This window comes from Phascolarctos cinereus, unplaced genomic scaffold, assembly GCF_003287225.1.
Source record: "Phascolarctos cinereus isolate Bilbo 61053 unplaced genomic scaffold, phaCin_HiC Scaffold_7;HRSCAF=346, whole genome shotgun sequence".
Taxonomy (NCBI): Eukaryota; Metazoa; Chordata; class Mammalia; order Diprotodontia; family Phascolarctidae; genus Phascolarctos; species Phascolarctos cinereus.
Window position 1 is genome coordinate 43,489,971 of NW_027556180.1, and position 22,971 is coordinate 43,512,941.

Below are 22,971 nucleotides of genomic sequence, written 5' to 3' on the forward strand. Positions count from 1 at the left end.
TAAGCTACTAGGGTAAGGACTCACTGTTTTCCAACCTTTTCATCCCTTCTCAAACCTCTTATAGCTTTTCTTCTCTTCAACTGTCTCAGCTGAAAGCCTTGCCTCATATTTCACTGGAAAAAATTGAAGCCATTCACCATGTCCTCCCTTTTTCCACTCCTCATTTCACATCACTCAGATGCCTTCTGGTACTTTCTCTTCTTTTACCCCTTCTCCCATGAAGAAGTGGTCCTTCTCCTTACAAAGACTAATCTGTCTACATGCACGAGAGAGCCCATTTTATGTCTTCTCCAGCAGATTGCCCCTTTTGTCACCCCACTTTCTTCACTAATCTGGTTTCTGTCTACTCATTGCTTCTTTACTGCCTGCAAACATGCCAATGACATCTCTATTTTCTTTTTTTTATTAATTTATTTTTAGTTTTCAACATCACTTCCATAAGCTTTTGAGTTTTAAATTTTCTCCACCTTTTTTCCCTCCCCTCTTCTCAAGATGGCATGCATTCTGATATAGGCTCTACGTATACATTCTTATATTAAACATATTTTCACATTAGTCAGGTTGTAAAGAAGAATTAGAATGAATTAGGAGGAACTATGAGAAAGAAGAAACAAAACCAAAAAAAAGAGAGCAAATAATATGCTTCGATCTGCATTCAGACTCCATAGTTTTTTCTCTGGATGTGGATAGCATTTTCCCTCAGGAGTCTTTTGGAGTTGCCTTAGATCCTTGTATTGCTGAGAAGACCTAAGTCTATCAAAGTCAGTCACTGCACAATGTGGCTGTCACTATGTACAATGTTCTCCTGGTTCTGCTCACTTCACTCAGCATCAGTTCATATACGTCCTTCCAGGTTTTTCTGGAGTCTGCCTGTTCATCATTTCTTATAGTATTCCATTACATTCATATACCACAGCTTGTTCAGCCATTCCCCAATTGATGGGCATTCCCCAATTTCCAATTCTTTGTCACCACAAAAAGAGCTGATATAAATATTTTTGTACATGTGGGTCCTTTTCCCATTTTTGTGATCTCTTTGGAATACAGCCCTAGAAGTGGTATTGCTGGTTCAAAGGTTATACACATTTTTATAGCCCTTTAGGCATAGTTCCAAATTGCTCTCCAGAACCAGCAATGCGTTAGGGTTCCAGGTTTCCCACATCTTCTCCAACATTTATTATTGTCCTGTTTTGTCATGTTAGCCAATCTGATAGGTGTGATGTGGTGCCTAAGAGTTGTTTTGATTTACATTTCTCTAATCAATAGTGAGATCACTACTAGAACATTTTTCATGTGATTATAGATAGCTTTAATTTCTTCATCTGAAAACTACCTATTCATATCTTTTGACCATTTATCAATTGGGGAATGACTTGTGTTCTTATAAATTTGATTCAGTTCTCTATATATTTTAGAAATGAGGCCTTTTATCAGAGACACTGGTTGTAAAAATTCTTTCCCAATTTTCTGCTTCCCTTCTAATCTTGGTTGCATTGGCTTCATTTGTGCAAAAACTTTTCAGTTGAATGTAATCAAAATTATTCATTTTACATTTCATAATGTTCTTTATCTCTTGTTTGGTCATAAATTCTTCTGTTCTCCATAAATCTGACAGGTAAATGATTCTTTGCTCTACCAGTTTGCTTATAGTTTCAGCCTTTATATCTAAATCCTGTATTCATTTTGACTTTACTTTGCTATATGGTATAAGATGTTGGTCTGTGCCCCATTTCTGCCATATTATTTTCCAGTTTTCCCAGCAGTTTTTGTCAAATAGTGAGTTCTTATCTCAGAAGCTGGGGTCTTTGGGTTTATCAAAAAGTAGATTATTATAGTCACTGACTATTGTGTCTTGTGTACGTAACGTATTCCACTGATCCACCACTCTATTTCTTAGCCAGTATCAAGTTTTGATGATTACTGCTTTATAACATAATAGAAGCTCTGGTATGGCTAGACCACCTTCCCTAGTATATCTTTTAATTAATTCCCTGACATTCTGGACCTTTTGTTCTTCCAGATGATTATTTTTCTAACTCTATAAAATAATTTTTGGTAGTTTGATTGGTATGGCACTGAATAAGTAAATTAATTTAGGTAGAATTGTCATTTTTATTATATTAGCTCAGCCTACCCATAAGCAACTGGTGTTTTTCCAGTTACTTAGATCTGACTTTATTTGTGTGAAAAGTGTTTTATAATTGTGTTCACATAGTTCCTGGGTTTGTTTTGGCAGGCAGACTCCCAAATATTTTATAGTGTCTACAGTAACTTTAAACGAAATTTCTCTTCCTGTCTCTTGCTGTTTGGCTTTGTTGGTAATATGTAGAAATGCTGATTTTTCCATTTTCAAAAAACCCTTACTTAAACTGTCTATTCCTTCTATCTGTCTGTCTTCCTATATATATCTCTCTTCCATTATGTGGCTAAACTCCTTGAGAAAGCTGTCTCTGGTAATTGCCCCCACTTCCTTTCCTCCCAGTCTCTTCTTAACTCTGTAGTCTGGCTTCTGACCTCATCAGTCAACTTAAACCGTGCTTTCCAAAGTTGCTGATGATTTTTTAATTGCCCAATCCAATGGCCTTTCTTAGTCCTCATTCTTCTTGACACCGTTGATCACCCTCTTATCCTTGTTATTCTCTTTTCTCTAGTTTTTTATGACGCTACTCTTTCCTGGTTCTCTTGCCTATCTGACTGTTCCTTCTCAGTCTTCTCAGTCTCAGTTTCTGGATCTTGGTGCAGGTCATCTCTGCTAACTGTGGGGGTCCCACAAAGCACAGTCCTGGGTCCTCTGATCTTTTCCTTCAGTACTAATTTCACCTGGTAATGTTGTCAATTCACATAAATTACAACCATTATCTCTATGCCGATGATTCCCAGATCTATTGATTGAGCCTGAATCTCTCTCCTGACCTCCATGTCATACTTCCCACTCCCTAATGAACATCTCAAACTGGATGTTATGTAGACTCACTGAAAACTGTGATTCTTTTCTCTCCCCCAAAACCTGAACATTATATTTCTTTTTTTAATTTCTTTTTTTTTTTTTAGGCAATTGGGGTTAAGTGACTTGCCCAGGGTCACACAGTTAGTAAGTGTCAAGTGATTGTTCTGAGGCCGGATTTGAACTCAGGACCTCCTGACTTCAGGGCCAGTGCTCTATCCACTGCACCACCTAGCTGCCCCCTGGACGTTATATTTCAAGAAATCATAAATGAATACTGCCCAGATCTCTTTAAATCAATGAGTAAAATCAACATCTAATCCACTAATCATTTCCTGAAAGAAATGTACATAGGAGAAGTCCAAGGAATGTCATAGGCCAAATCCAGAGGCTCTATGTCAAAGAAAAAATGTTGCAACTAGCCAGAAAGTTCAAGGACACAAGACCAAGAAGTTTTTTTTTTCCTATAAATTAGAGGAGGTTTTGAAATCCAGCATTGCCAAAAGCAAAAAATACAGGCTCAGAACCAAGAATATCTTACCGTGCAAAGCTAAGTATAATACCAAAGGGAGCAAAAATTGGACCTTTAGTGGAATAGAGAAATATCAAACAATCCTAATGAAGAAGGGGAGATCTGAGTAGGAACTTCAAAATGCAAACACAAGAGTTCTAGATTGAGTATAACAAATTTTTTGAATTGGAGGGGGTGATACAGTGATGGCCTAACGTTCTGATGTAGAAGAAAAAAGTGTCCCTTCACAACCTTCATGTCTTCAAAGTATTGAGAGAGTTAAAGATGAAAATTCGAGAACCTGGGATGTGGATTGAAATATTTGAAAAGGGAGAGGAGAACAGAAGGAAGCACAGATAGGTAGGACAGCTCTGGAAGTGCTCTGTTGAGCTTATTTAATTTTTTTTAGACAGTTAGCAGATGAAATAGAGATTCATGGTTTCATATACAGCCCTCTTTTTGTTCTGCCTTTTTTTTAAACATGGAAATACTCTTTTGTTTTGGGGATTTAAAGTCAGAATTTAAAAATAAATGAATGAATAAATGTGATTCATAACTTAATGGAGCCTCTTCTGATCCCTCCACTTGGAAATGTTGAAGAGAATTGTTGTAGTATTTTGTTCACACGTATCCTATGTACATAAGTCCTTCTAAGATTTAAAGTTCTTTGAGAGCAGAGTTTGTCATATTTTTTCTTGTTTCTTTCATCAGCATAGAGGTTAAGTAATGTGTCTAGAGTCAAAAAACTAGCATAGGTCAGAGGTAGAATTTGAACCCAAGTCTTCCTGATGCCAAAGGGAGTGCTCTATCCATTTTACCACACTGCCCGAATAGCATCCATCATCTTACTTTCCCAGCAAACTTTTTCCATTTTTGCACTTTTTTCTCATTTTTTTTACCCTATGGTAAAATTGCTAAAACTCATGAAAAGTAGACAGAAGGTGAAAAAATGGATTTCCAAAAATCCCTTCTCAGCCCCTTCAGTCTATGGAAATAATTCTTCACAGTAACCAGGGACCCAGTCACCAAAGCTAGTGACCATTTTTCAGTGTTTAATATCTTTAATGTTCACCACTGCCTCCTAAATACTCTTCGCTCTTTTGGTTTCTGAGACAGCTCACACTGCCAATTCTGTCTCTCCCAGACAACTCCTTCTCCATATCTTCCTATTCTTCTTGGCTTCCACAAAGGGGTGTCCCCCAAGGTTCTTTTCTTAGCCTTTTTTCCTCTTATCCCTTAGCAATCTTATTTATTCCCATGACTTCAACCATTACCCTAGATAGATGATACCACCAACTGTCTGTAAGACATATCTCTCTCTCCCTTGGTGCCCCTCTGTACTTCAGACTTCATGTGTCTAAAATTAAGCTTATGTCATCTGCTCTTATTTCTGACTTCACGCCTTCTGCCAGTGGTATGACTGTTTAGCTATGTTTGAAATGCTGCTGCTACTTATTCTCTGTCACCTGTAACATCCAACTTCTTACTAAGTTTATAGTTTCTGCCACTGTATCTCTTCACATCCTTTCCCTTTTTGATAACAAAAAGTTGAAAAGTTCTTACACAAACAAGAAATGTTGTCATTCATTTGTTTCAGTTGTGTCCAACTCTTCATGACCCTATTTGGGGTTTTCTTGGCAGAGATATTGGATGGTTTACCATTTCCTTCTTTAGCTCACTTACAGATGAGGAAACTAAGGCAGACAGGGTTAAGTGACTTGCCCACGGTCACACAACTAGTAAGTGTCTGAGGTCATATTTGGACTCAAGTCTTCCTGATGCTAGACCCAGTGCTCTAGCCACCATTCACCCTAGCTGCTCACAAAGAAATGGAACTAGAAAGGGAAAAAAATCCTTGCTACACCTCTCTGATAAAAGTCTAGTATCCAATATATGTAGTAAATTGATACAAATCTGTATGAATAAGAGGGGGGGAAGGAACAAGCATTTACTTAGTACCTCCCGTGGTCAGCAGTACCCCCTGCTCAGCACTTTGTAATTATTATGTCATTTGATGCTCACAACATTATCATGAGGTAGGTGCTGTTATGATCTCCATTTTACAGTTGAGGAAACTGAGGCAGAGATAGGTTAAGGGCACACAGAAGTATCTGAGATTGGATTTGAACTCAGGTCTTCTTGACTCCAGGCCTAGAGCAATATCTATTGTCCTGCCTAGTCATTCTCCAGTAGAGAAATGATCAGAGGATGTATGAATAGGCAGTTTTCAAGGGATTGAGTAGAAGCTATACATAGTTACATGAAAAAACACTACAAATCACTTAATATGAAAAATGCAAATTAAAGCACTTGAAGTTCGACCTCACACCCATCAGATTGGCAGCAGTGACCAAAAAGAAAATGGCAATTGAATGGGCTACAGCAGGCCTGCACCATACATGGCCCGCGGGTGGTCCATGAAAAATGTAGATCATGTAAATGACAGTAAAGATGTACCAAGTGCTTTGTCCATGCCCCACATAACCCGCTTTCCACTAGTCACTATTGTGCCTGTCATGTAACTGCACACTCTCTCCTGTTTGTCACATGACCCATGACAACCATCCTCTAGTCTGAGAGGAGCAATTTCATGATAAATAAAAATCTTAAGTAACAAGTGTAATTAATTGATATTAATTGAAACATCCCTTTTAAAATATGGTTTATTTGCAAAATAATTTAATCATTACTTGGAAAGTGAGCCACTAAAAACCCATCTGTGGCCTGAAGAAGTTTAGCCCATTTTAATTTTGGCCCCTGCATACTGCCAAGTTGCGCAGGTCTGGGCAAAAGGAAAATTGGAACACTAATGTATCATTGGTGGAGATGTGAATTGTTCCAACCATTATGCAAAAACAATTTGGAACTTTACCAAATAGACATACTCTTTGACCAGTGAGTGACTCCCCTTGTGGGCATATGCTCCAAAGAATCAAAGAAGGGAAAACCCATATGCACTAAAATGGCTATAGCAGTCGCTTTGTCATAGCAAAGAGCTGAAAACAAAGTGGGTGCCTTGCGGCCAGGGAATGTGCAAATAAATTGCATGATGAAAAGCAATATAATTGTGCCACAAGAAATGAGGAAAGGGATGGATTCAGAAATCTTGGAGAACTTGTATAAACTAATATAAAGTGAAGTGGGCAGAATCAAAGCAAATTTGTCCATTGACTATGACATGTAAAATAAAACAATTTTGAAAGACTTAAAACTTTGGTCAGTGTGGTTGGCATTGATCTCAAGGACTGATGATGAAACAAACTTCTGGCAAATAGATGGATGAGAAGTGCAAAAATTAATAATTCATTTTCACATATGGCCAATGAATGAATGTATTTGTTTTCCTTGATAATGCTTACTTGTTACAAGGGAGTACTGGGTAGGGGTTAGGAAAGTAGGGACGTAGTGACAGTGATACCAAGAAAAAGAAAAGAAAAAAGCATCAATGAAACATTTGAAAATAGATAAAAGAGCAGAAGGAAGGTCAGTCAGAAGGGTACATAAATAGGCAGGACAATGTTGGAATTTAGATCTAACATAGACTTAAAAAACTATACGATAACCAGTATCACATACAATCCTATCTTTTTCTATTTTTTATATAAGAAAATTTTAATATATTGGTACTTTTAAGTCCAGAATAAAAAGCAAAAAATTTAAATGCCTCCTCACCCTTTCTGCCAGTTGAATTTCTTGCTTGTCTAAAACCCAACTTAAACACTGCTGCCACCTTGAGGAAACCTCTGAGTTTTTTTTCCCTCAATCCATTTCCCTGGCTCCCTTTGTCTCCATGTATACACACTTGTACTCACACTTGTCATGTGTTGTTTTGTGTTAAGATTTTCCGATGTTTATGTCTGTATAGACTTTAAACTGCATAGAGCAGGTACTTGTTTTAGCCAAGTTTTTTCTCATTCTCAGAGCCCAATCTGTTTTTCTGCACATGTAGCACATAAGCATTTCTGTACATGTAGATACTTAATAAGCAGTAAGGCTAGTTGAAAGATTTGAAACTAAGCCTGTGGACTTCATCGGACTCGGCTCAGCTGACTGCTTTCAGTGCATCCTGCATGACTCAAATTGTATTTCTTTCTCTTTCAGTATACAGTGTGGAATTTTGTTCCAAAAAATTTATTTGAACAATTCAGAAGAGTAGCAAACTTTTACTTTCTTATTATCTTTTTGGTCCAGGTAAGTTCTTATGCCATTAATTATATTTTGCTTGACTATACTATTCAATGTTTATTTTTTAAATTAAAAAATAATTTTTAAAGGGAAAATTTTGAAAATATATGCTAAAAGACAGAGTGGGGAGAGAGAATTGAAAAAATAGCGGTTATTTTTAGGTATGTTAAACTGTGAACTGTATCTAGATTATTTGGTTTTAGGAGCCAACTTATCAAAGTTGGGATTAATTAAATTTTTTTATTTGATAAAAAGCAATAGCAAAATTAACAGTGAATTTTCTGACACAAATAGTACAAAGACCTGGAGAAATGAAGAACAAAAACAAGTTATTTTCCAAGTACTGCTAACTTAATAAGGCTGAAATTTAGACTAGCATCTTTCAAAATTTATATGTTAGAACATCAGTACTATAAAATTTAATATGCAACACATGCTACTTTCTGGCAAGTCATCTGCCTGTTTTTCTGTCTTTTGTGAATGTGAAATTGTATTTGAGAAAAGCCCCTTGGCACACAAAATGCGTAAATATTTGAGCTTATATCTTCGTATTTCACAGGAAGGAATGCTTCTTTATCTTATATTAAGAAATGCAAAACAAGCTTACTTTTGGCATTTAGATAATCAGATTGCTAGTTTTTAAGGCATACATATTCACATGCACATGCCACTTACATCTGCACAGTTGACATTGTTCACTTTCCTAGGAGTGTGGCTTTTCCACCTAGTCACACTCTTCCCATAATTAGAATCCCTGTTCTTTATGAGCTGCATTATGTTGGTTGATCCATTTTCTACTGTCCCTCCCCCCACATTTTACTTCTTAGGATGTCTTTGTAGTATAACAGATAAAATTTATATTTGTCAAATTAGCTCAATATCTTTTCTCAAACTTAGAACTTGTTCTGAAACTTTCATATTGAAATATATGCACTTAAAATTGATATTAACAGTGATTAACATTCAAATTTTTAAATAGTAGTCATTTTGTTTTCTGTGAGTACTGTCTAACCTATTAATGCTTCAGAAATTAGAACTTGCCAGACTGTTCAGAGTGTTGTTGTTGTTTTTTGGCAAGGCAGTTGGGGTTAAGTGATTTGCCCAGGGTCACACAGCTAATAAGTGTTGAGTGTCAGAGGTCGGATTTGAACTCAGGTCCCCCTGAATCCAGGGCTGGTGCTCTATCCACTGCGCCACCTCACTGCCCCTTGTTCAGAGTTTTAGTGTTGTGTATGGTATGATAATTTACATTAGCAGTAGAACTCTGAAACCATTTCCCTTTTGGCATTTTAAAACATGAAAAAAAACCTTACAGGTTATTTTAAAGCTTTTAGAAGTATTATGTGTTGAGTGATTTTCTTCCTAAATAAAGATTACACTGCTGACCTTCAGTGAACAAAGCTACTGCACATAAAGTGATTTTTTAGCAGCTATGATCAGTTTACACTGATCCATTCATATTCTCACCCATTTTCTTTGGTCACCAGTTGCCTTAGGAGTCAGACCGCCCCTCCTAAGGTTATGAAGCTCACATCCTTTCATTAGTGACAGTTCTAACTAGCAAACCACAGTTGCCACAATGACCTTTTTGTCTCTTGAGCCAGTCCCAACAGCTTGAGTGGTTCAGACCCCAAGAGGCTGACACGTGCTGGCCTTAGTCTTGGGGAAAACCTGAGCTGAAATCCCAGTCCGATGCTCGCTACCCAGGGGATTGTGGGCATGTGACAACTGCTCCATCCTTCACTTTCCCCATCTACAAAATGGTAATAGAGCCTTCATGCCTCACATGGATGGGGTGAAGTTGAGATTAATAATACATGCCAAGCATTTTATAAATTTTAAAATACTTTACTTAAATGAGAGAGCTATTGTTATTGAGAATTGTAATAATACCCAGACTATGTCACTTACAAATCATAATTGCAGTTTGATTTATATCTTTTAGTTCTGCATTCTAAAAAGTCACCCTGATAGAAAGCCTCCCTCTAACTCTAATGCTAATTTTTTCACTAAACTGAAAATTATGCTCAATTCAAGTGTGAAAATTGGTGATCTGTTTCTAGCAGCCTTACAAAGTATTTGTGTTTCTTTTGGAGAGCTACAAAGAAATATCACGGTGTAGTTTGAAAGACTATAATTCTTCTCTCAGGCACATATCTAGAGCTCCATTGTACCTCATGGATTCTGGAAACTTTTTACTGTTTAGAAAGCTTTTCTATTCTTCAAAATGCTTTGAGTATTCTGTGTAACTTAAAGTCAAAAATTGCTTGCCTTATGGGGCAGCTAGGTAGCTCAGTTGATAGAACACTGGCCCTGGAGTCAGGAAGTCCTGAGTTCAAATATGGCCTCAGACACTTGACACTTACTAGCTGTGTGACCTTGGGGAAGTCGCTTAACTCCATTGCCTAGCAAAAGGAAAAAAAATTGCTTGCCTTCTCAGTGAGGGGGGAGGGGAAGAAGGGAGAGAATTTGGAACTCAAAAATTGAAGGGAAAAAAATGTTAAAATTGTTTTCGCATGTAATTGGGGAAAAGATTAAATAATGCAACTAAGTCAAAGTAAAGATAGAAACATATAGGATAGTAGGTTTAGACACATTGCATGATAATCCTATATTATTTTTCACCAAGATTCTTATTTGGCATTTTGTATCTTGTGCGTGGCATTGGTTACAGTGAGAATTCAGACATGTTTGTTTGTTTTTTAAACATGTATTCTTTCAAAATAAGAGATGAGAATATACCTAACACTACATATACTGTCAGATGCTATTGCTATGCTGAATTTTTTGTTTCTTTTCATACTCTTTTTAAAAAATTAGTTATAGTTCTCTGAATGGAGAAGGGGCAAGGGATATATTGTGAAGTGATATAAAAACAAAATATAGTAATAAACCTTTTTAAAAATAAAACATGCCATCTAAAAATATAACATTCTAAATTTTTTTTTTAAATACAGCTTATGATTGATACTCCTACGAGTCCTGTTACCAGTGGACTTCCGTTATTCTTTGTGATAACTGTAACTGCCATAAAGCAGGTATGAATTTGGTTCCTATCATTATCACTTTCTCTAAAAGTTATTTGTAAGTTCCTGATTTTTTTCTGTTATACAGTTAATTGTTGTGTGGGATTGTGAAAATAGTTTGAGTAAGGGAAAAGCAATATTTTTTATTGCTTTTTAAAAGAGTGGTAGAAAAAAAAAAGAAAAGAGAGGTAGTTTGGCATAGTTGCTAGAGAGTAGACCTCTAAGCTGAGAAGACCTAGTTTCAGGTGTCCCCTTGAAGCATTCTGGCTGTGATCCTGGGCAAGTCACTTAACCTTAAAGTTAATTGCTACAGGTAGGGGCACAGGTTCCGCACCCCTGCTTTGGGAAATTCTTGTGAACTATAAGTTGCTGAGAATCTGCTGGTAGGGAGTGTTTACTTAACCTAAGAGTTCACTATACTTATGAAATAACAGGTCCATTCCCTTTCCCTATATTGAAACCCTATTAAATTCAGGCAGTGGATATAGAATTCAGACATCTAGTGTTACACACTTATTGTCAGTGAAGAGTTTCATTTGTACTTTTGTAATTTTTAAATTAGCTTTAACTATATGACATTTCATTAGGTTATAAAAAAGTGCTGTGCTGGTACAAACCAGGCAGAAGGCTCTCTTGGCCCCTTTCTAGCATAGACCTCTCACTGTATTCTTCTTCCTTTATCTAGGCCCAAATTTATTTCTACTCATCTTCCCTCTTCTACCTCCATTCCTTTCTATCTCATTCCCTAAGAGCAGCCTGCTTTTGTTGGTGGTGGTGGTTTTTTAAATTTAATATTTTATTTTTCCCCAATTACATGTAAAAACAATTTTTAGCATTCTTTTTTTTTTTAATTTAGAGTTTCAAATTCTCACTCTTCCTTTCTTCTCCAGTCATTGAGAAGGCAAGCAATTTGATATAGGTTATACATGTAGAGTCATGCAAAACATTTCCATGTTAGTCGTGTTGTGAAAGACTCAAGAAAAATAAAGTTTAAAAAAACGTATGTTTGATCTGTGTTCAGACTCCATTAGTTCTTTTTCTGGGGATGTATGGCATTTTTCTTTACAAGTCATTCAGAGCTGTCTTAGATCGTTGTATGGTTAATAGTTAATTGAGTAGTTAAGTCATTTACACTTGATCATTGTACAGTATTGCTGTTATTGTGTACAGTGTTCTCCTGATTCTGCTTGTTTCAGTTTGCATCAGTTCATATAAGTCTTTCCAGGTTCTTCTCAGAGTATCCTGCTCATTATTTCTTATAACACAAAGGTATTCGATCATAATCATATGCCACAACTTTTTCAGCCATTCCCCTATTGATGGGCATCCCCTCAATTTCCAATTCTTTGCCACCAGAAAAGAGCTGCTTATATATATTTTTGTTCATATAGGATCTTTTCCTTTCTTTTTTCTATTTAGGATACAGACCTAGTAATGGTATTGCTGAGTCAAAGGATATGCATGGTTTTGTAGCCTTTGGGCATAGTTCCAAATTGCTGTATAGAATGGTTGAATCAGTGCACAGCTCCACCAACAGTGCATTAACGTCACAATTTTCCCACATCCCCTCCAACATTCGTCATTTTCCTTTTCTATGTGTTAGCCAATCTGATTGGTGTGAGGTGGTACCTCAGAATTGTTTTAATTTGCATTTCTCCAATCAGTGATTTAGAGCTTTTTTTTTTCCATATGGCTAGAGATAGCTTTCATTACTTCATCTGTAAACTTCTTCATATCTTTTGACTGTTTATCAGCTGAGGAATGGCTCTTATTTTTAAAAATTTGACTCAATTCTCTGTGTATTTGAGAAATGAAGCCTTTATCAGAGAAACTTGCTGCAAAATGTTTTTCACAGTTATGATTCTATCCTATTTTCCCCATGTTAATTCTTCTCTCTCTGTCTCTCTTTTCACCCTGTCCCTCCTCAAAAGGGTTTTGCTTCTGACTACTACCTCCCCCAGTGCCGTCCCTTATGTTAGCCCCCTCCCTTTTTTTCTCCTTCCCCTCCTACTTCCCTGTAGGGTAAGGTAGATTTCTGTACCCAACTGCATGTATATGTTATTCCCTCTTTGAGCCAGTGCCATTGAGGTAAGGTTCAGGTGTTCCCCGCTATCTTCTCTTCCATCGTGAAAAGTCTTTTGCACCTCTTACGTGAGATAATGTACCCCATTCTGCCTTGCCCTTGCCCTTTCTCCCGGGGCATTCCTCTTTCTCATTCCTTAATTCTATTTTTGAAACATCATCCCATCATAACCAACTCACACCCACAGGGCAGCCTGCTTTCAGACTTGATAGTCAGCTGCATTGACAACCTCATTGTACTGATGTGCTGATGGGAAAGCGCATGGAAAATCCTCAGACTCTATCTGATCTTTCTGTGTGCAGTGTCGCTTTTTTACTTCAATTTAGATACCTTATTTAAACCAGTAAAGGGGAAGGTAGTATAGTATCTCTGGCACTAATATCAATTCCAGTCTTGGCTGTATAGTTAGCCTTTTCAACCTAAAACTGTCCTCTGCTCTTGAATCCTTCTACCCTTCGTCCTTTACCCAGTCTTCTCCTAATCAGAGGTCAGCCTTGGGTTGCTTCTGCCATGTGCTTCCTCCTTTCTACTCATGTGCTGATAAATAGAGCTGTGCTAACATTATCTTCTGTTAAGGGAAGGTGGTTCTTTTATTCTTCCCTAATTGATTCCCTGTCTTACCCTCCATGGAAGCTGTTCCCTCCTCAAGCTTCTTATACCATTCCTTACCCTGTCTTGATCAGCTGAGGAACGCACCTACTCCTTAACTGAGAAAACAGACCATTCATGAGCTTTGTCTTCTCCCATTCTCTTTATCTCAACACACTTTGACATCATCCCCTGTCTTTTCCTCCTTTTCCCCAGTTTCTGACAAAGAAGCAGTTGTTTTCTTTGCCAAGAACAACCCTCTCTATGTGTGCTCTTGATTCCTTCTCCCTTCTGTCTTCTTGAGCAGATTGCAACCTCATTCATCACCCCTTTCTTCTAATATTCACCCTCTCCTTATCTATTGTTTCTTTCCCTATTGCCTTCAAACATGTCTGGGTCTCCCTCATCCATAAAAAATTTTTCCTAGACCATACTGTGTCTTGAAGCTATTATCCTACATCTCTTCTTCCTTTCTCCTAGAAAACTCCTAGAGAAAAAACTATATAACGTTGTCTTCCTCTCTTCTCCTTGTATTCACCTTTCACCCTTTACAGTCTGGCTTTTGACCTCATCATTCAATTGAAATTGCTCTCTCCAAAGTTACCAATAACTTCTAATTGGCAAATCTTTTGGCCTTTTCTCAGTCCTCATCCTTCTTGACTTTTCTCTTGCATTTGACACTGTTGACTGCCTTCTTATTCTGGCAACTGGATTGCTCTGGGTTTTCATGACCTTGCTGTGTCCCAGTTTTCCTCTTCCTAGTCTGACACTCCTCAGCCTCCTTTGCTGGGACTCACCATCCATATCCACTGTGGATATTTGCCCAGTGGCCCCCAGCTATCTTTTCAGCCTTATTGTATGTTATTCACTTTCCCAGACTCTACAATCCAGCCAGACTGGTCTCTGTTCTCATACAAAGGTATGATCTCCCAGCTTCATGCCTTTGCACTAGTCATCCCACATTCTGGGGAATGCCCTCCCTTCTTCCCTCTGCCCCATAGAATCTCTCTCTCGGTGTTTATTTGTGTTTATTCTCTTTATATTTTTTTCTGTATATACTCGTATCCTTGTTTTCTCTCCTATTAGAATATAAGGGCCCTGTGAATAGTGATTATTTTATTCTTTGTATATTCAGTACTGAGCACAGTACCTGGCACAACACAATAGGAAGTGCATAAATGCTTATTGACTGACTAATTGAAGAGAGAGAGAGAGAGAGAGAGAGAGAGAGAGAGAGAAAGAGAGAGAGAGAATGTGTGTGTGTGTGTGTGTGTGTGTGTGTGGTGCCAGGTTAGAGCCAGGGAACCTAGAGTCCAGTCTCGTTTCTGCCCTTTAGTCTCTGTATGACTTTGGGCAAATAGCTTAACCTCCCTGGGTCTCACTTTGTTCATCTGTAGGCCTAGGTATCCTCTGAGGCACCTTCCAACTTTTAATTTGTAATCTTTTTACTTAAAAAAATGTGTGTGGTTCTTCAAAAAGTTAGTCTAAGAATATTATTCCGAGACTGTCTCCCTTAAAAGGTTGCCAACCTGTTTTCTAATATGTTATTCCCTTGGCACACCTAATATTTCTGTAGAAGAATTGTAACTTGGTATTGCTCATTAAACCCTCAGTGTGTTATCTGACAAATTTAAAGGAAAATGTAAGCCTGAAAACATATGTTTCAGGGTATGTGACCTATAAAAATTGGCAGTGAATTTTTGCACATGAACAAATTGTTGTGTTTGTGTATCATTTTATGGATTTTCTGCTAAGGTTGGTTTTTATATAGGGCTTTTTTTTTAAATATAATATAGGTTTTATGTAGATTAGAACTTAGAGAGACTATCTTTACCAGAAAATATCAAGACAATTTTTAGCTATATCTGTGTCCTTTTATCATAATGTTGTGATTTCTCCTTTCTCTCAATGACATTTGAAATCAACAGAGAGACAAGGGAATCTAGTAAACATGCTGAGTGAAAAATAAAGACTCTCAGGGATTGTTATGCTTTTGTAGCTCTCTTGGGTGGTATTTCTAGTTAGAAAAGTGTTTCTCTTCCGTCATCATTTTCTTCTTAGTTTTAAGGGAACTTCTGTTTGTGTCTTGTTACGAATGATGTGGTTTGCAGAACACCTTGTATGCTTTACTTATTTCTCAGTTCCTTTGTGAAAATCAAAACGGATAGCAAGATCATAATTAGTCCTTATTATTCCTTCTCTGCAGATGAGGCTCTCAGAGATGAGGTACCTTGCTCACCCTTACAGAACTAGCCATGGGAGCAGCTCCTAACCCAGGTCTGCTGATACCAGCATGGCTTTCTGTCACTTGCACCACGGGCGAGGAGGCTCAGGACCAAGTTTTAGGTTGAGCTAGCAATAAAGTGGAGAGTCCAGAATTCTGGAATAGTACCTGTTAGCAGCTCAGAGAAAATTAAGAAGGGCGTGTAGTTGACAAAAAAAAAAGCCATTGCATTGATAGGCTTTAATAATATAACTGTGGTTTTACTGTGCACCATTTGAGTGACTTCCCATTTTTGTCAGTAGGCTGCTGCAGATTAGAACTTATCTGTATCACAATAGGTAGTAAGGTGTAGTGGAGAGAGAGGGCTGTTCACCAACTCCTAAGGTTTGATTTCCAGTTTTGATACCTGCCAGCTGTGTCCCTGGATGAGCCAGTTAATATGGGTCTTGATTTTCTAAACTGTAAAATGAGGGTAACACTTTTATCAACCTCAGTTGAATTCATCCAGTGCTCATTAAATACTTAGTTTGTACATTACAGTTACCTCACAGAATTTATTATAAAGAAAGTAATTTATAGGCCTTAAAATGCTGTATAAATACAAACTATTTTTATTAGCCTGCCATGTTCAAAACCCTTTGTTTTTCCCTGCTCAGTATTAGCACTTTTTTTTAGTTAATTTATTTTTAGTTTTCAGCAATCACTTCCATAAGCTTTTGAATTTTAAATTTTCTCTGCTTCCCTTCCCCAGACAGCATGCAATCTGATATAGGCTCTACATATTTTTCCTATTAAACATATTTTCACATTAGTCATGTTGTAAAGAATAATTAGAACCAATAGGAGGAACCACAAGAAAGAAGAAACAAAACAGAAGGGAAAAAATAGCAAATAGTATGCTTCAATCTGCATTCAAACTCCATAATTCTTTCTCTGGATGTAGATAGCATTTTGTCTTAGATCCTTGCATTGCTGACAATGGCTAAGTCTATCACAGTCATCATACAACATGACTGTTACTATGTACAACGTTCTCCTGGTTCTGACCACTTCAGTCAGCATCAGACCATACAAGTCCTTCCAGGTTTTTCTGAAGTCTGCTTGCTCATCATTTCTTGTAGAACAATAGTATTCCATTACATTCATGTACCGCACCTTGTTCAGCCATTCCTCAATTGATGGACATCCCCTCAATTTCCAATTCTTGGCCACCACAGAAAGGGCTGCTATGAATATTTTTGTACATGTGGGTCCTTTTCCCATTTTTGTGATCCCTTTGGGATACAGACCTAGAAGTGGTATTGCTGGTTCAAAGGGTATGTACATTTTTATAGCCTTTTGGGCATAGTTCAAATTGCTTTTCAGAATGGTTGGATCAGTTCATGACTCCACCAACAATGCACTAGGGTTCCAGTTTTCCCACATCTTCTCCAGCATTTATCATTGTCCTGTTTTGTCATGTTGGCTAATCTGATAGGTGTGATGTGGTACCTCAGAGTTTTTTGATTTGCATTTCTCAAATCAATAGTGATTTAGAGCATTTTTTCATATGACTAAAGATAGCCTTAATTTCTTCTCAGTATTATATAACGTTGCAGAGGAAGTTTGTACTCTCAGTGTACCCCACTTATGACACAGTAAGTTAGGGTCTCACAAATTTGTTTTACATTTAGATGTTTGATTAATTTTTCAGTTTCCAAAGAAATAGGGAAGAAGAGAGGAAAGAGGAACAACGTGGTACTACTATTGGCCATACATTTCCACCCTTAGGTTGAGACCCAAATTAAGGTGATGAAAACCCTGTGGAGGTAGAATTTAAATCTGGATCCCTAACTCCAGATCTTGCCTTTTTCTACTGTATCACACTCTATATTGGAAAACATGGCTCATTTTGAGAAATGAAAGTGGCCTAAATGCCTGTAAAATACTGAGGATCCTCTTGTCTGTATATCCTGAATACTGTCTTATAGAAAAGAATGCTAGGCATATTGATCCCTGAGCAATATCACCAAAAAAAAAAGAAATTGAATAAGTCCAAACAAAGAAGAAATGATTGGTTCCTGATATAGGAGTAATAGCAGAATTAGCAGTCTGTGTACAAACCAGTCATTGACTAATGAGAGCAAAGGTCAAAATCCAAGTTAAAATAGTAAAAAAAGATGAGAAGACCTTGGGAACAACTGCAGTGGTGTTATCCTTGTCTGTTCAAGTGAATTGTCAGTGCTGAAAAGGTAGAAGGGTTTTTAGTTACCTAGTTAGTTTTTCTTCTTTTTTTTCTGTTTTTTGTTTGTTATATTCTTCTCTCCTTCCTTTCCCTCCCCCTTTGCTTAAAGCGCATGTGTTTGTAAGGAGTCTTCAAACTGCAGAATACTTTGTGGGGTGCATTGATAGTTACTACACATCTTGTATTTCTTCTTTTTTTAGAGATAGTCTTGACTTTACAAAAAGAAAATTGTTGGGGTTTTTTCCCCCCCAAAGTACTTTGCAAAAAGAATATGATTTGTAAGCATATATCCTGATTTTGATTTGGAAAATATGGCAACTGTAGGTATGCTCCAATCTGCTCTTAACTGCGAACAATCAAATTTTTGTGGAAGTTATAAAACAATTATGTTAAAATTTGTTTATACTTGTTGCTATTTTTTTCTCCCTCTCACTTCTTGCTTATACCTACCTGAAATGAGTAGAATGAAGGATTTTTGACAGATTATGACCCTTCTCCCTCTCCAATAAAAGGGGAATAAGGTTGTTGGAGGGGAGGATTCATTGGGTTCTTCAGGTATTTATTTTTGAAAAATTTTAAATTCTTACTAGGTTGGGAATATAACTTGCCCAGAAAATAGGATTTAAAGCTAGAAGTGATATTAGAGATCATTTAATGTTACCATGTTTTACCAGTGAGGAAACTGAGGAACAGAGAGGTCAAGTAATAGTGGTAATGTTGAAGTTTAGGGGTGCTGGGAACCCAAAATAGCAAGAGCAAGAGAAACAGTTCCTGCCCGAATGAATTCGACCCAAATCTTTCAGCCAAAGACAAAGCTTATTAGAACATGCATGGAGGTGAGCGGGATTCCTAGTGAATCTGCGCTTTTGGCCAAGTTTTAAGATTCTGAGCTGGAAGGGTTTTGAAAAAGGAAAATCTGTTGAACCTTGTAATCATTATTTCATGTAAAAGTTTAGCTGATAGATAGTCACAGTAACGAGAGGCCAAAAGAGCCCAGAAACTGCCTTGTCCAGGACACACTTAGTCTCTGCCGAGCAGAAAGAGGGCTGGTATTGTGCTCACTAAAAATAATACAAGTTTAGATTATAAACTCATTTGTAAAACACTGTAGGTAAGGATATGGCAGAAGACTAAGAGCTTTATCACTATATGAAATAGTGAAAGTGAAAATATGTCTGTAGAAAGTTTGATATAAGATTGAATGAGTCACCTCATTGCCAAAGCATTCATAAATGAGGCTGACAGGACAACAAAGAGAAGTAAAATGAAATATGTTTGTCATCACTTCTGTAATGGTATTTTTTTCTTCAGCATCCGACAGAGGTGCTGTCCTGTTTTGGACCCTAACATCTCAAGGCAAAGGGTGCCCAGTAAAGAAAATAGAATGGCTCTTAGGAAAATGGGGATGGGAAGACTGGCGGGCCCAGCTAAGGTTCCCACTGGGGATTTCCACAGGATTTCTGTACTCAAGGCAACACAGTCTTGAAAGCACTGAGGAATTACTTCAGAAGATATTTCAAAAAGGGGAAAGATACCAAAAGAATGGGGAAAAAATCATGTGTTGTAGTTATACTCACCAGTAGGCAGTTGATAGAAAATCCATAACTACCAATCTCATTGTCTACTTTCTTGTCTCTTCTAAAGTCTTTGGGAGAATGATCTATTCTGCAATATTGAGAATATCCTAAATGGAAGTAAGAGGAGGGAACAGGTAGGCATTCACAAACTGTTCTCTATTGTGCACCTCATCTTCACAGTCAACCTGTTGATTGAAAGGAGCAAAACAAAAAGATTCCACTGTGCCTTTTGTTTTTAATTACCAAAATAATTTTTTTTAAAAAAAGGCTTTGACTTGGTAGGGCAAAATATGGATTTTTAAAGGCTCTTCTCCAACATGGAGGTTCATGTTGTACAGGCTTCCTTAATTCCTGTGATAGATAGCAGGTTGAATTGCCTTCAGGAAATTGCATCACTCTTTTAATAACTGCAGGCCTCTTCCAGAAAAGCAAAGGCCCTTCTTTTTAATATCAGCATTCTACTGTTGTTTATGATTGCAAGAATTTTTTGTGTACCAGTCACTGGGCAAAGCTTTTGGGATATAAAGAAAGGTCAGTGTGGTCTCTGCCTTCAAGGAGTTCACAATCTAAGTGGGGGAGAAAACATGTAAAGTACTGTGCACAGGTAGCATCTATACGGATAACATAGAGGTGATCTGAGGAGGAGGCACTGGCATTAAGAAGAACCAGGAAAGGCTTCTGGCAGAAGGTGGGATTTTATCTGAGAAGAAAGCTAGGAGAGGAAGAGAATTCCCAGCATGGGTGCAGCCAGTGACAGGAGGCAAGTGTCACTGAATCACAAAGTAAGGTGTGTAAGAAGACTAGAAAGAGAGGAAGGGGCCAGGTAGTGAGGGCTCTAAGAGACAATATTTCCTAGTTTATTCTGGAGACAATATGGCTCCACTGGAGTTTATTGAAAAGAAAGAGTGACATGGTCAGGTGTACTTTAGGAAGATCAGTCTGACAGGTAAGTGGAGGATGGAGTCAGTGGGAAGAAACTGAGGCAGGGAGAGCGGTGAGCAGTCGTTTCAGTAGCCCGGGTGATGAGGGCTTGCAGCAGGGCAGTGGCAGTGTCAGGAGGATGGAAGGGGGCAGGTATGAGAAATGGAATGAAGTATGAAGTGATAAGAGTGTTCAAAAGTTACATCAACAATGGCTTTATTTTTCTAATCTTCATGTATTTGTAGGGATATGAAGACTGGTTACGACACAAATCAGATAATGAAGTAAATGGAGCACCTGTTTATGTCGTTCGAAGTGGTGGCCTTGTGAAAACGAGATCAAAAAACATCCGGGTAGGCATCTGTTACATGACAGAAAGCGGTAGGTTTGGGATGGCTTGACTCAGAATTGTAATCTGCTTATGATTTAAGTTAAAGACCTGTTTTACTCATTAAAATTCTATGGTACTCTGCGTTTAGGATATAATGAAATTTTTAAAAAATGTATCCTAGGCAGTTTTAAATGTTTTAATTTAGTTTTTCAAACCTTTTTTTCCCCCTAGGTAGGGGATATTGTCAGAATTGCCAAAGATGAGATTTTTCCTGCTGATTTGGTGCTTCTGTCTTCAGACAGAGGGGATGGTTCATGCCATGTTACTACTGCTAGCCTGGATGGAGAAACTAACCTCAAGGTGTGTAGCTTTAAATATCTGTGTGGGTTCCATTGAGTAAGACGTAATGAGATTTAGGGATGGTGAACATACTTCCAAACCCCAAATCAAGATACATAGTCTGACAGACTTTTTTTCTTTTGTTTTATAAAGGTCTTATGGAAGTACAAAGTTAAATTATTTTTAGCTTTTCATTTTATAGAGTTAAGGAGTCCTAGAGTTAGATTGGACTTTGCTGTCACCTAGTCCAGTTGCATCACCAGATCATGAATTTTGTCTCCAAAATTTCTGTCAAGTGATCACTCTTCTTATTTTTTTAACGTCTCCAGTGATGGGAACTTTATTTGGTGTGCTTACTTACAGTATAATGTCTGACATTATTCTAAGCTTAAATTGTTCACTCAAATGGACATTCCATTTCAGGTCATAACATCCTGCTGAATTATATTTAGCAAAAGGTTAGAGGCAGAGAGTCTATAACAACAAAGTAAAGGGAGATTCCAAAAGCAGCAGCACAGAAGGGGATCCCTAAAGCCACCGTCTTGAGGTGGTGGCTCATAAGTAAGGGGCAATACCAAGCCAAAATATAAGTTGAATATATCTATTTAAGTGAACAATTTGCTAGTTTTAAATTCCTTGAGTTCTTAACTTTTGTGTTGTATTAACAATGGCTTTTATGTCTTATTTTTTTCTTACTTCATTGAAATGATTGCTATTCATTAAAAGTAGAATCAAGTCTTATTTGACCTCCTGAGAAGCATTATCAATTGGTGATGAATTTGGGTTTTTTCTTGTAAGCTTAGAATAATTTCATATATTATACTGTTAATATAGAGTAAAAGAAACTTTTGGAGACTAGGTGGTGCAATGGATAGCGTGCCAGACCTGAAGTCAGGAAGACTTATCTTCCTGAGTTCAAATTTGGCCTCAGACACTTACTAGTTGTGTGACCCTAGGCAAGTCACTTGACCTTGTTTGCCTCAGTTTCCTCATCTGTAAAAATGGGCTGGAGAAGGAAATTAGAAACCACTTCAATATCTCTGCCAAGAAAACCCCCAATGGGCTCACAAAGAGTCAGACACAACTAAAATAGCTCAGCAACAAACAGATACTTTTAAATATGGTATAGTGTGAAAAGCATCACACTGGAAGTTAAGAGACCAGAGATCTTCCTGTCTCAGCTATACTGCACTATCTGGGTGCCTCAGGCAAGTCACTTAATCTCCTTGGGTCTGTTTTTTGGCCTGTAAAATGAAGGGGTTACACTAGGTGACATGTAAGGTCCCTGATTTTAGCTTCTGTCTCTGAGTTTCTCCAAGAATCATGGGGTTTTTTTTATTATAAAATTATTTTGTTTTGTTTTCAGACACATGTGGCAGTTCCAGAAACAGCAGTGTTGCAAACTGTTGCCAAGTTGGACACACTCATAGCTGTGATAGAATGTCAGCAACCAGAAGCAGACTTATACAGGTGATTTTTTAAAAAAGTTTTTATTGATAGTTTTTATTTGATATTACCATTATTTTTCAATATATTCCTGTCTTCTCCATGCTTCATAAAATCACCCATATAACAAAAAATCAAAAAGATAAATCAGTCAATCAAAAAACGTTTATCAAGCTCCTACTGTGTCCTCAGGCACCATGCTAATTGCTGAGGATACAAAGACAGAAACCAGTTTATACCCTAAAGGAGCTCACATTCTAACAAGGGAGCTATCATGTACCTTTATAAAATAAATACACCATATTCTGAGAGGGGAGACAATAGGAACTGGGAGATGAAGAAGGGCTTCATGTAGAAGGTAACATTGCATTGAAGGAAACCAGGAAAAAAATAATCCAGCAAAATCAGTCAATAAATATCTTTATAGCACTTACTATTTCCTAGGCACTGCAGATACAGATATGAAGATTGAAACAATCCTGCATTCATGTAGATCATGATGTAACATCCCTTGGGCGGAGAATTAAAAAGAGGAAAAAGCAGTCTAGAAAAACCATCATATTGGGTCAGCT

At 37.5% G+C, this 22,971-nt stretch overlaps 1 protein-coding gene across 1 annotated transcript in view; it reads left to right on the plus strand.

Moving 5' to 3' along the window:
• The window catches only part of ATP11B (ATPase phospholipid transporting 11B (putative)), a 135,391-nt gene that overhangs the window by 37,437 nt on the left and 74,983 nt on the right, over positions 1 to 22,971 (plus strand). The window contains 5 exon segments of the mRNA XM_020980826.1: positions 7,557 to 7,646; positions 10,598 to 10,678; positions 20,529 to 20,636; positions 20,846 to 20,974; positions 22,320 to 22,423. Coding sequence (XP_020836485.1) covers positions 7,557 to 7,646; positions 10,598 to 10,678; positions 20,529 to 20,636; positions 20,846 to 20,974; positions 22,320 to 22,423 — 512 coding nt within the window.